Source organism: Sitodiplosis mosellana, unplaced genomic scaffold, assembly GCF_009176505.1.
Source record: "Sitodiplosis mosellana isolate CC-2019 unplaced genomic scaffold, AAFC_SMos_1.0 Smas_scaffold_1, whole genome shotgun sequence".
Taxonomy (NCBI): Eukaryota; Metazoa; Arthropoda; class Insecta; order Diptera; family Cecidomyiidae; genus Sitodiplosis; species Sitodiplosis mosellana.
In genome coordinates this window covers 12320947-12334705 of record NW_022595244.1, presented here as the reverse complement: position 1 = coordinate 12334705, position 13759 = coordinate 12320947, and the positions used below count along the sequence as shown (strand labels likewise).

The 13759-nt window shown below is 35.8% G+C and overlaps 1 protein-coding gene across 2 annotated transcripts; it reads right to left on the bottom strand.

The window, feature by feature from the left end:
- Nucleotides 1-210: 210 nt before the first annotated feature.
- On the bottom strand, nucleotides 211-13736 carry LOC129567765 (protein vav). Of its 2 annotated transcripts, none has more exons than XM_055445043.1 (12): nucleotides 12411-13736; nucleotides 11269-11444; nucleotides 10733-10807; nucleotides 5289-5394; nucleotides 4471-4641; nucleotides 4050-4373; nucleotides 3845-3961; nucleotides 3380-3750; nucleotides 2920-3306; nucleotides 2709-2861; nucleotides 2432-2600; nucleotides 211-2336 (listed from the first exon to the last, which is right to left on the bottom strand). In XM_055445043.1, exons 1-12 carry the CDS (start codon nucleotides 12630-12632, stop codon nucleotides 2277-2279), a joined length of 2331 nt encoding a protein of 776 aa, XP_055301018.1. In that variant the 5' UTR covers nucleotides 12633-13736; the 3' UTR covers nucleotides 211-2276. The 2 variants fall into 2 exon arrangements, with proteins under 2 accessions (XP_055301018.1, XP_055301010.1); XM_055445035.1 differs by lacking the exon at nucleotides 5289-5394 and adding an exon at nucleotides 9903-10284 and having other exon boundaries at nucleotides 12411-13640.
- Nucleotides 13737-13759: the final 23 nt, after the last annotated feature.

Below are 13759 nucleotides of genomic sequence, written 5' to 3'. Positions count from 1 at the left end.
GATTTCTTTACTGGTTACTGTCTGGTATAAGTACATATAGAATTAGCGAATACAACAACCAAATGAAATAAATAAAAATTTCTAATATGTGACTGTTGATGGAAAATATACAAATTCCAGCATTTTCCAATGTTTATCGTTGCTCCTATGAAAATATGATTTCAAAAAATTCCTTCTTCTGTACCAATACCTGAAACAAAATAAAACACGTTTTCTACATTCAGGCATTTTTCATGGTTTATTTATTAATGTGTGTTGCTGCCTCCAATTATTATATTACATTGTTCAGTTTAAATAGGCTTGGTATTCTGTTTAAATAGTAATCGGACTTAAGAAGAATAGTATGTATTTTATGTCAATTAAATTTTTATCTTGAAATTTTTGCACATTGCACATTATCGATAAATATTTTATTTTTTATTTTTGATATATCCTAACAAAACATAGATTTCCGGTATAAATCCATTTTGATATAACTTTAAAGTTTAATTCACAGAGTTAAATTCGAGATGTAACAAAACTGAACGACGATATTAGGTATAAATATAAAATTTTGATAGAAATCCAAATGTTGAAGTTAAACGTAAACTTTTCCTTTCATTCCGATTGGACTCCCTTCAATGTTGCGTTTCTTGACCGACCGCGTTTCGAATTAGTATTTATTGGCACAAGTAATTTTATAATTAATTAATATGTTTCTTTTTGTATTATCAACATCGTTTTTATAGGACATAGATTAAAATAGTCCTGAATTAAATGGTAAAATTGTGAATATATTGAAGAAGGAAGAAATATCCAATAATAATATTGCGATATTAAAAGTAGTTGACTTTTACCTAAGTTTAAAATTGCGAAAGAAGTCTACGGCAAATTGAATAGATTCAAAAATGCAAGGGGATCAATCAATTTAATTGAACGGTGTGAAAATTCGAAAAAAGCACGGCTGTTCTATGAAAAGAAAATCGAAATACTTTTTATATGTATATCCTTAGTTCTTGCTTGCTACTGTTTTTGTGTCTCAACATTCAAAATAGATTCGATTTGTTGCATTTAAAATGTCAAGCATATAATTATAGATTTTGCATAAAATTTTATGAAGGCTCAATAGATATATATTTCTCATGTTTGTGTCTATCTACAGCAATATCATCAAAAATATAGTTTATATATGCAGGAACGGGTTTCTCTTTTCGGAACGGGTTTCGTTGGTTTATGTACTTGTGTATCAAAGTTGCCAAATTGTGGATGGAAGGGTCGTTGATACCATTTCTATGTATTCAGTTACTTGTTTCGTAATCAGCAATTTTTGTCGAGGTTCTGGTTCCTTGCAGTCGTTTTGTTTAAAGCTATTTGTTAATTACTTCCACTGAAGAATCTTGCAGATGGTTGAGCTTAGCTCAAATTTGCGATACAATTGTTTTCTTATTGATTTTTTCCCTCTCTGTTTTTATTTCTGTCAAAATGACAATGTTCTCTATTTCTTTGTCAAAAATCAATAAATGCAAATTTGATTTAAAATGCTAACGCGATGCTTAAATATAATTTACAGAAAAAGGATTGTTTATACAATAATTACTCTGCAAGCACGAAATCCAATTTGAAGATATGCGATGTGTCTAAACTACACATATAACAATGAATAAAAACTATGTGTTGCATTACAAATAAATTTGATCGAGGTGGGTTGAATCGCGATGAGCGATTCAATTATTTCCAATTTCAATTCGAAAATCATTTTAAAATGAAAATGGAAACAAATGGCTTAGCTGTGGTGGACATATACTTGTGCGTACGCTGTTGGAAACAATAGACTCTTTGCTTTTTTTGATAAACAAATGAAATGATTGTACTTGGGTAATTTCTTCCAACTAAACAGTGCTTACACATAAATCTTTGGTTAACTGACCGTAAGCTTAATCGAAAGACTCGCTTAAAACGTTTAAACTCGAAGGCTATATATGTTCGGAATGTGTTTTTTTCGTATGCCATATGGGTAGTACGGCAAAAAAACCAATTCAATGCTAAAAGAACTAAAATTTAAGTAGAGCCTTTGTGCTTGTGAAAAAAAAACCAAAGAACACCTCATTTGAATTCTATTTATCGGTACTGTGTGAGCCACTTGCAATTGATGAGATTGATCGATTCGAAGCGCTTGATGAGACTGAACCACTCCGTGTCGTCACTGACGATGCATCGGGATTGGCTTTGTTGCTGTTGTTGTTCGTATCGTTGGCTGGCGTTTTTTCTCTTGGGAAAAATACCATGTAATTGTAACATCATAGTTCCTCCGACGGTTGCGGATATTCGCGAACGTATTCTTTCGGGAAAAATCCGACCTAAAAAAGAAGATTACATGAATACGGTTTTATTAGTCTTGTCATCTCTCCATTTTATTCATCCATTCATTCGAGTGATTAATTGAAGCGCTTACTCGTTCCATTGTTTTACCGCGCCACCATCCCTTGCTGTCACCTTCTTTGCCGATAACAAGCACTTGACAGCCCTGACGCAATGGCAGTTGATTCGGTTCTCTTGGGCTAAAATCATACAACGCGGTTGCGACCACTTCTCGGAATGGCCACGATAAAGACTGATTCAACCTGTAACGTGGCAACAAAACGTAAACAATTGTTGAGATTTTATTGTGGAAAAACAACAAAGTTTCAAGATTATCTCGCTCTCAAGTGATTTTTTTTTTGAAAACTTACCCGGCAAAGTTTTCACCTAAATCATTTCGTTCATAGAATGAAACGAGTTCAATGATGGTTTTGAAGAGACGTCGAGAGGATAAATAATAGAGTGTGTTGTTTTTCTCCATTTTTTGGTTGATTTTCATGTGCTTAATCGTGTGCTCATCGGTTCTACAAAAGAAAACTCATTAAGAACTAAAGTGGAGAAAATGATTGTGGATTTACTTACTTTAAACTCAGCGCATACATGGTTTCATTTGGATTTGATGCACCCTGCGGTCGAACACGTAATAAATACGTTCCCACTTTGCGATTTTCCAGCCTTGCTGAGGCGGTGTCTCGCGACATCGGTCCGACAAACCAATAAAATTCGGACAATTGACGATCACATACCGGTGGTGCCAAACCCAACGTTTCTTGTTTACAACGGCCAGTCGATGAAATACATCCTTTGTGCACAGCAATCTCGCACACTTTGCACTTGTAGCCTTGATGAATGAGACCTTTCAAGAATTTGGAACAATGACGGCACATGGTAGCGCCGGATGGCGTTTCAAATGTTGTCAATTGAAATTTGTGGTCGGTACTTCGACAGCCAATCGGTTCAAGATTATCCCTATTCATGAAAATTGAATCATTTTAATGGATTTAATTTAATTAAATTTTTTATAAATTGTGTCTAAAATTACATGGCATTCTGAAGAGCATTCAACCACTTATCACGCTCGGCTTCGGTTTTCATATACAAAGTGAATGCGGTGGATTGTGTTTTGCGTGCTAATAACAGTGTAAACCGATTATCACGGCCCAAAGTTCGTCGACCAAATGATGATTCCACTCGGTAATCGCATAAATTATACGCATCGAGAAATGAATACAGGCCATTTTCACCAAGCTTCGACGCTTTTACCAGTATCATGATTTTCTCGAAGATGAATGCGTATCGATGCTTGGTTTTTTGGTCTTCGTGTGATTTAATGCTCAGTTCACCGTCCAGCAAGAAACGGCCATACTGTCGTAAATCATTGCCATTAGGTAGATTCAAGTCAAATATTCGATCCTAAAATGAAAAATAATGTTCAATGCCGTGTGGTTCGAGAAACCCGAGCTAAAAATTGTCGAAGATTAATTACTTCACACAACAACACACTTACTCGAATTTTTTGTATAATATCCAAGTGCTCGGAGTCGCGTTTCACTTCATTTATATACTGAGCAACATCAACCATTGCTTCTTTTGCTCGCTCCAGCCCACGATAGTCTTCATGTGTCTGAAAAAAAAATGAACGCAGAAAAAATAAATTGAACAAGGTAAATTAACGCCGAAAATTGTGATGTATACGACGTAATTTAGCTTACTAGTGATGTTTCTTCGACCAATTTTCCCAGTAGAAGATGATACTTCAAGATACGTTGCATCGGCACTGATAAAATATCACGCAATTGATTTTTTCCACCGCTATGCTCCTTTTGGCTTTGTTCCATACATTGTTCCACTTGGGGATTACGTTTACAGACTTCTATAAGGGTATCAGTGGCTTTTGTCATACTAGAACAATAGTCTCCATAAATTAGGAACGGTTCTCGAAAATCTAGAAACACCTGGCTCAGTTTATTCTTTGAATTCACTGAAATCGCATCTTTCAGTCGTTCGAGGAATTTCTCATGAATTTCAGCCAATTCCTATGGAAATCATAATAATTCAATTCCACGTTCAAAATCATCAGCATTTAATTTCGTGTGAATTTATTCGAAAACAACAGCAGCAGCTGTGTTGTACCTTGATTTTTGGATAGATTGTCTTCAATTCATCGCGACTCAGCAATTTTTCCATTGGTTGCATAAATTTGAACTTTAATGCTTGTAACACATCGAAGTAATTGCTTTCCGTGTCAATTAATTCACGTATGACAAAATCCCGTTGTTCATAGTTTGACGTTGATGCTGTTAGCTATATGGTTACAAAAAATAATTAGTTGGATCGTAACATTAGACAATGTGGTTGTTGTTGACGAGATGCGAGAAGGGTTTATGAGCATGCAGCAGCAGCAGCAACAACAATACCAAGCCAAGCGCTCAGTAACTTTGTCGATAAAATGACCGAGCAAAAATAAAACGACCGAACAAAAAATAAAGCTAGAAATATTTGTTTATGCAGAAGGAATGAATGGAATTTCTCGGTAGTATCGCGAGAGGAAAAAATGAACGAACTACATAAAAATAAAGAAGTAAAGAAAATAACAACCAAAGAACAAGTATACTTTGAAATGGAAAATATTCGCATTAACAGCTGCAAATGCTAGTATTGGTTGGTTGTGGGAAAGGTATTAAAAATCAAACTAAAGTATTTTAATCAAGTGTTTTTTGTTGTTGGTTTTGGTTTTCGTTCGAAAAATATTTGTTTTCCCGCGAAAATATATTGAGAATGGAATGTTCTGGTACAGATATTTGCACAGTGTGCCAAACAAGAGATGAGATAGAAAATGTTTTTAACACGCCTGGTTTTGAGGTTGGCGAGCGATAGATAAGGGGAATGTAAGCAATAAAATGAAAGGATTTAAGCCAACAGAAAAATTGTTATTCAAAAAAAAAAAATACCTGCGGTCGACTAGCTCTCTGTATTGCACATAAATCGTGGTACACCTCTTCTTCTTTCGTATTTTGATCATCCGCATGACCGTTACAATGTGCGTTCTCCGTCGTTCTGGATTTTAAATCGACCATCGTTTGTTTTTCGGTATTAATCAGACACACCAGATGTGTATGGGCGCGAATGAATGGTGTATGAATGTTTTTTTTATGTGGTCAATTTGCATGTGGGTACAATGTTCGAGTTTGCATACAATACAAATGTGTTATGGAGTGTGATAAACGCATATTCGTTCGAATATATTGCACACATTTTTCATGATGTCATGGAATTTGCATCGACCATTTGGATCGTCCAGCAAACAGGTGGAATAGAAAAAAAGGAGAAAAAATAGAAAAAAAAATAAACGAAACGATAATAAATCCTACGTTGTGTAATGAACAAAAAATAAATCGAATATATGTCGTGGTAATTAGAGCAACGATTCGATTTCTGGTGAAAATGTAATTTATCATGGGATTGAGGTCACAACCAGATTCAATCTATAAATTGATGAATGTTTTTGTTCTTCCTATCATCGGAAAATAGCACAAAAAAACCAAATTCAAAGTAAAACCTACAAATTCAAATGGAAAACAACAAAAAAAAAACGTTGCGTGGTGGGTTTTCGTGTGGAGAGGATCCACCAAGCACGAAATCGAATCAAACCATGGTTTTTCACGAGACAAATTTAATAAACAGATATGACATGAGCCCGACGGTATTGAGCGAAATGATAAATGAGACAGAGAATTAAAATGGGAAAATGTTTACGAGCGACGAGCGAATGTCGGTGTTGGCGGTGGCGTTGGAAGAACGGTGGTGGTATTTGTGGATAAAATTGATGAGATTGAAACTGAATGCGCAATAAAGAAACGAGCTGATGTTTTTCTTTGGGTGCGTGCGGTGGAACACAACATACTGTGTCGTTCTGTCTTCGGCTGATATATTGCTAAGCCAATGTAAATATCATTAGCACTTCGTCTCCTTCTACCACGCTTCCATTCAGATGCTCATGAAGTGCAAGCAATTCCAACGAATGACTATGTGATTACGGGCAAAATGAGATGATTTCATTTAATGGTTATTCCAGCTACACGCACATTCTGTGCTGCACACAGCCTAGGCAAGGGCTCATTCATCAAATAACAATGGCAGGATATTTGCACGAATATACCAAACACATTTTGCTTGTTTTGAAATTTTATTCGAAAAATGCTACGTGAATTGTCTGTGAAAAAGAAAACCCATTTATAGAACAAAAAAGCATCGACGAAAGAAGAAAAAAGCGCAGACGATAGATATAAAGAGCGACGGCGAAAGTTCATCACGTACAAGGACGATTAAGCGAGTAGGATTTTCTTGAAAATAATATGCGAAAATCGATTTTAATTGCAAATTTATGCAGGGCAAATTTAAACAAAATTCGAGAAAAGGAAGGGAAAACAATTTCCAAGTGGAAATTGAATTAATGATTTTTTGACTGTATGTCACCGTTATGAAAAGCGTCCAGTTCGACAAACGGCGACTATACCTCCGATAGTCATTCATTGTAGGTCTATGGGCGTGCTTTACTGAATTACCCTCAATTCGAACGACAAAAATGTCATTCAGTTGATTGGATCTCTCAATCACAGTTAAACAGCCAAACGTTGCCGCTGGTGTACAACAACATCATTTCACCTTTGACATTGAATTTTCCATCCGACCGAACCTTGTTTAATATTTCCGAAAAGGTTTCTGCGTGAATGGGTCCCATGCAAATTGGCTGAATTCTCATTTGAAACTTAAACATTTTCAACAGAATGCCGAAGCGAGAGCCGAGGAAAAAATAAATGGTGCTGCTGGCAACGATGTACGTGTTGTGCCATGAATGAAAAGAAGTGTAAGAGTCAACTCCTATTCATCAAAACGTTATAACCATTATCAATGAAATAAAAAACAAAATGAATAGCTCTCTTAATATCTACTTTTCGCCAACTTTTGAGTTCGAAGTTTCATGTTTCTCACAGAAGACATAAATTCCTTGAAAATGTGCTTCTTTCGTTCAATTCTCTGTGCTTTTCGTTGGAACTTGCTTTTTCGATTTTTGTGTCTTTTCAATTTTTCGCAAGTTATCGCTCACATGGTTCTCGTCATAATTTCCTTTTATTCGAATCGCTTGTGTACGTGGTGAGAAGAGCTCAAGTTAAGGATTGCCCCGTAAATGATATTGACGTTTCGTTCAACCACGTTCAACGGATGTAAAAAGCGACGAACGACAACAAAATTGAGCAGAAAAATACCCATCATAAAATCATATATGGGGAAACATATTTACCCAATGGCGAATTGAAATGAAACGAAACAAAAATTGAATTACTTAGAAAATATGATTGGATCACACAGAGACAGCTAGCTATTTTGTGTGACATACATTTAAACATAGACGATGAAAGCGTAAAACGAGGATTACGAGACCGGAACACATATTGTGTCTTCTACTTTTATCTATCTCAATCGAAGAATAAGTAGATACAAAGCTGTTTGCTTGCTATAATGCTCTAATGTTTCCTTTTAGCGCATAGCATCATTTTGGATTTGGTTTATGCTGTCATCCGCCAGAGCAAATGACACAATGGATATAAAAACAAGAAAATATTGTGGAAGACAAACAAATTGAAGATTTTTCCGAAATATATGTGAGAGCGACAAGAAAAAAGCGTCAGTGATAACAAATAAACAGTATCTATCAATAATATAATATCTAATATTTGATCCGAAACGATTTGGCGCTTAATGTTAATGCGCTATTTTTGCCAAATACTGCGAATGGTTACAAAAATATATTTGCGTTGGAAAATTGTGTGCGCTCAGTGACTGAATGACGACAACAACAATAACAACGAGTAAAAACGCGATGAGAAAGCGTTTTCATAGACAGAAATAGATGCGCGTCTCTAACGATGTGTAGAAAGATGCTATGCTCTTGAAGCGATTCATTAATTTATCTACTTGGTGGAATGGGAAGAACAAAAATTTGAACGTCTAAGTACATGAATCGAACATAAATGCATTTAGCATACCTACCTTTGCCTACACAAAGACGCCCAATTTCAATGGGTCGCTGCAAAAAAAAACAATTCACTTGATTGAAATTCTTTGCCAAATGGAATTTATTTTTTTTTCTCTGTAGAGGATACTGTAGGCTCGTATTTTCTTTCAAATTTCTACGAATTTCTCAATTATCGAGAGAATATTTGATTCACGAATTTATTTCTTTTTTTCGCCGAACCAAAACAAAAACTGATTTTTTCTTGTTTTTCCCATTGGCTCGAAAGAGTGGTCGCCCACGGCCAAAACACATGTAGTACATTTGGTAACTAAGTGAATTTGTCGATGCGTGCGACACTTTAAGCTCTAATCAGCTTTTCCTTCGCAGTTAGAATTGAATTTCCTTTTTTATTGCTTCTTACTTCGTGCGCAAATATTGATTTAATTTCGACTTCACTGAATTTGTATCAACAATCACTCACTTTTTCGCATTCAAGTTTGTGTAACGTACGAATCATAGACCTTGAAATATCTTGAGGCAATCGACGTTGCCTGACTATCCGACGAATTTTGAATCAAACCGATTGGTTTTTTTCTTACTTGGCAAAACTGATGAATCCTGTGTAAATAGCCCCGATGTTTATGATTTGTGTTCGTGATTTTGCGTAAAAATTGGATATTACACGTATTCTCCAGCCGTAAAGAGAGCATTCTATTTGGCTCACATAAATACGCAACGGGATGCTCAATCTTTTGATCGAATTGAAAGCGTATAAGTAAAAAGAAAAATAGAACGTCCACAGTCGTCGTAGTCTGGATTCGCGCGATGTAGAAATCAAAAGAACAAACTTAACGATGAAAGTCAAATGAATTTTTAATGTGGAATTATTGAATGGCATGGCAAAAAGGATGACATTGCTAAACACTCAATGAATGAAGCGTGTTTGTCGTGGACAAATGGATGTGCGTGGCTTTTAAAACTATTAAAGTCATTGTTTGCTTAATGCTTTAGCGGCGTTGCTCGATAAAAGCGTTTGAAAATGATGAACGGCACTTAAATTCATGAGGCGAATCTTATCACGACCAACCAGTCAATATAGTACACAAACTCCAAATGGAAAACGGCTTTTCCGACCAAAAACTTTTCGAATTAAATATAAATCAAACCAAGGGAAAAACAAAAGAAGAACAAAACGAATTTATATAACAAAGCAATCTACTAGCGCGTATCGAATGCGCAAATAAATCATAAGAGCAATGACACAAATTGGCAAAAAAAAAAGTTTCTCAACAAGACAACTGTTCGTCCAATGCGAATGGTAAACCAGTGGCAAAAGTAAATAGAAAGAGGTGGAGAAAATTAGAAATAAACACGCTACCAAACACTACGAACTGAAACAAGAGAGCTAATAACAATTCGATGGAAAAAAAGAGCTACGTGAGAAAGCAACAGAGTAACAGAGTGACACACTACACACAGAGACATATCGCAAATTATTGGATATTATTGTTCGGATGCGCTATGGAATCGCTTGAATGTTTGACTCTACCTCCGGTTTTGTTGAGAAGGTCACATAGCATAGATCCTCATAGATTTTCTCTTCGATTAAGCTGACATTGGTGAAATTTTCATCGCAATACAGATACCAATCGCTACCAACAGCCGGTTCAATAATGGTTTTCGATGTTGTGCTGCTTGAAGTGCCATTCACATGATTTTCCAATTCGTCTCGATTCTCCTCGGTGCTGCTGTTTAAACTGCTGCTCGGCTGCTCATCATCAACAATTATGCTGCTGCCGCCACTGTCGCAATCATTGTTATCGACATTATTTGCACAAGCATCTTCATTGTTAGCTAATCGATCATCATTTGGCTCGGATTTTGTCTCACACTCATCAGACTTGTTTGTACATTTCGTGTGATTGTTATTGCTGTGGTGTCGATTTTAATGCGATTGCGACGTGATACGTATTCAACAACAATTTTGAGTGAATGGCGCAGCAATAAATTAACGCCAAAAACGAAGAAGAGAGAATGCGGGCGGGTGGGAGAGTGAAAAGAAGAAAATTCATCAAATTTATGGCTGTGACAAGATATTGAAAAGAGTGAGTTTGAGTTGTTGAACCGGCAGAAACAAAGAGCGAGCGCAAAGGGCAACATCGTGTGAACAATCAATGTCGACGACAATTTTAATCAAAACAAATGCGCTCTATCTTTCCCCAACACAAAATCGATGAAAAGACCAACGAACCGCACAGAAAGGTGTCTCTCGATTAGAATAATGCCATTGTATTATTAGTAAATGCTATTGAAATTGATAACAAAAAGTACGAATCTCATTTGAATAATTTTCTTCTCTCTCTCTATAATAATACTCACGTTGAATGTAAATTCTTGTAGATATCTTCATTGGAATTGCTTCGTTCGGACGGGGATACTTGTGTACTGAAGCCACTGCTCGACGGGAGAAAGAAAGAGAGAATGAAAGAAAAAACAAAAGAAATGACGGCATTAAAAATTGATTCAGTAAGACACAATTTTGTTGTTATTGTCCTATGCATTATAAAAGACTAGGGTTTTTTTTTCTTCATTTCGACCTTCGTCCTCTAGTACTCGGTTGGCATTCAACAGATTCAGTTTGTGAAGGGTGGTGGTAGAGCGAATGCCATGGACTCAATTACAACTTGTTTGAAAATGGCTTTTCATTTATGTTTTGGAAGTTCAAATCACTTTAATTGTGACCGCAGCAGATACACCGAACCATAGCATTGCATATTTCACGCCTCACACTGAATTCATTTGAATGGTATTGTGTCGCATTGTGGCGACCATAGAATTTCACAGCGTTTTCTCTCCTATTCTATGAATCTATAAGCAAATTTCTATTATATAAATATACTTGTTGGTACACTTACGGTAAATGTGGATGAATTTGGGCAACACGCCGTGATAACTTGGATAATGTGATTAAAACTCGATGGAAATTAGTCAAGTCGTATAGCATTGTTGGCTCGAACAGATCCGATTCCCGTAGGCCATAATAATTTTTGCATGTGTCGAGAAACAGCTTAATGTTCTGGCAGCACAGAAACTACAAAACCGCCAACAGCAACACCAATAATAACCATCCATTGCGAATGAAAACAGTGTGACCGTAATTACACAGGATATTACGTTTGAACGCCGAAAACAGAGAATGAGAATGAAAATATATATAAATTAATCACGCGTAGAACAACGCCAGAAAATACATTTCGATTTAGGTGAAACAGATAAATTCGATGACATACTGAACAGAATAAACTAATTTGCGTAGGATTGGGCTTGTTCATTTCACTTCTCAGAATTATGAATTTTCATTTCGAATCAGCCAAGTTATAGTATGTGTGTCGAATAATGGTATGTACGGAAAGTGAGTGCTAGAGCACGAACGCATATATGCGATTTGATGTTTGTGATAGCAATGAATGACAACAGAAAAAAAAGACGAACACAAAGAATGACAAAAAAAAATTTGTGACAAAAAACAACAACGAAGCGGAGTACATCCTGTTTGAGTGCGCCTTCGAATTTATTTATGCTAGATGCATCGACACCAAATGCACATATGTTTTGTTCACATATATAGCAATTTTGGTTGCCATATTCATTCTTAAATGTTCAATTCGATTGTGTTCATCTATACGGGCTATGACGAAGTAGTAGGTAGAAAGAGTCGACAAAAATGAATGGAACCAAATAAACACATAGAGACACATACACACACATAATCATAATGTTCACAGTACATGACGACTGCACTTTCCATATTTTCACGCAAACGAATATTTTATGCGAGCAAATTATCAAATTATCTGTCTCAATTGCTTTCTCTCTCTCTCTCTCTCCGCTTTTTTCGCCATTTGCGATTGTTTTAATCGTAAATGCTTGATTAAAAATAGAACTCCAGCAAAAAAAAAAACGAATTCCGAAATAATTTTGTTTCCTCTCTATTTTCTCTCGGTCGCTGATGTTTTTCTTCTGCAATGGTAAAAATAGAAAAATTCATAGAACATACTTGTGCCATTTGTGGTTTGCGATTGAAGTCCTTCATGTCAAGGGCATTGGGATCGATTGAATTTAGTAAGTTGCACAATATAACACCATCACGTAGAGTCAAGGCTAGAACACGAATCTCCGAGTCCGGCCAGTTGGCTTTATGATCAGCTGGAATTGCCTTGCACTTTGTCAACCATGCGACACACTCACGCCACAAATCATCTGACACATTGCTTGCCATGTTTGCGTTAATTACTTTTACAATCAAATGACGAAACTCTTTGTGCAATTAAATTCCGAGAAATGGAAGTATGTTTCACGCGAACAAGAAGAGAAAAAAAACACACACACAAACACCACGAAATTAAAGTGATTTCCACATAAATACACTCAATCAAATTGACGTCCGATTCGACGAAATGATGAAGATTCAGATCAATTTCATAAGAACAATACACGAAACGTCGTTTTCAATTTTTCCGTCACCGTCTTGTATCGTGTGCACAACGATAGCATAAAAATTCCATTTCAAACAATTAAATTGGCAACACAAATTAAAAAATGAATTCAATTCACTGCTACTGCTGATGAATTCAAACAACGAATGTGTGGAACGCCAAAGAAACAACAGCACAGAAAAAGAAAAACAAATAGCAGCAACGAAAACGAGACACTACACTACAACTTGTCGCTTGATTTCACGATTTTCGCTTCGATTTAATTTAACGTGAATGGATGTGTATTTAAATTAGCTGATGACACTTTTATGGTGCGTGCAAAATACTTTTACTATGACCAACACGTACTCATAATCCAAAGCGATTGGTTTCTTAATTTGATGATAATGATGTTTTTCTTTCTCTTTTTCATTCGATGAAGTCAATGCAAATGCAATGCACTAAAACAAAACACTTGAAATTTTATTTTTTCTTGATCAAATGCACACACATACACCATCACTTTGTCGAAATGATTCTAAATTCAAAATTGCTTATAGTAAAGAAATGACAAAAAAAAGACATCGGAAAAATGAATGGATCTGATTTGTTGTGCACGACACAATTAAAACACTTGGTTAGGTAAATCTATTCGCTGCTACGGCCATATTAATTGCGATATATTTGAATTTTCACTTCAATATATATTTTTTTCTTTCGGTATGTTAAATGAGAGACGGAGCGTAGCACAAATGTGTGTTGGTATGTTGTGTGTCTCGTACCTATCTGATGTTTTGTGTAGAAAGCATTCTGATCTGAAGTGAATGTGATTAAACATAAAAGTCATGCATTCCATTCTATCCAGCCATTGGAAGGAATACATTGAGTGGAAATTTGGAATGAATGTCGCATGTGTGATTGTTCATCGCTC

Bases quoted from the DNA above. Each gene is read 5' to 3' on its own strand.
- LOC129567765 (XM_055445035.1), bottom strand. From the start codon at position 12,632: ATGGCAAGCAATGTGTCAGATGATTTGTGGCGTGAGTGTGTCGCATGG. The intron at 10,285-10,732 runs GTGAGTATTATT...TCGACACCACAG, and splicing joins TACAAGAATTTACATTCAAC to CAATAACAATCACACGAAAT. The intron at 4,642-9,902 runs GTAGAGTCAAAC...GTAACCATATAG, and splicing joins CCTTCTCAACAAAACCGGAG to CTAACAGCATCAACGTCAAA.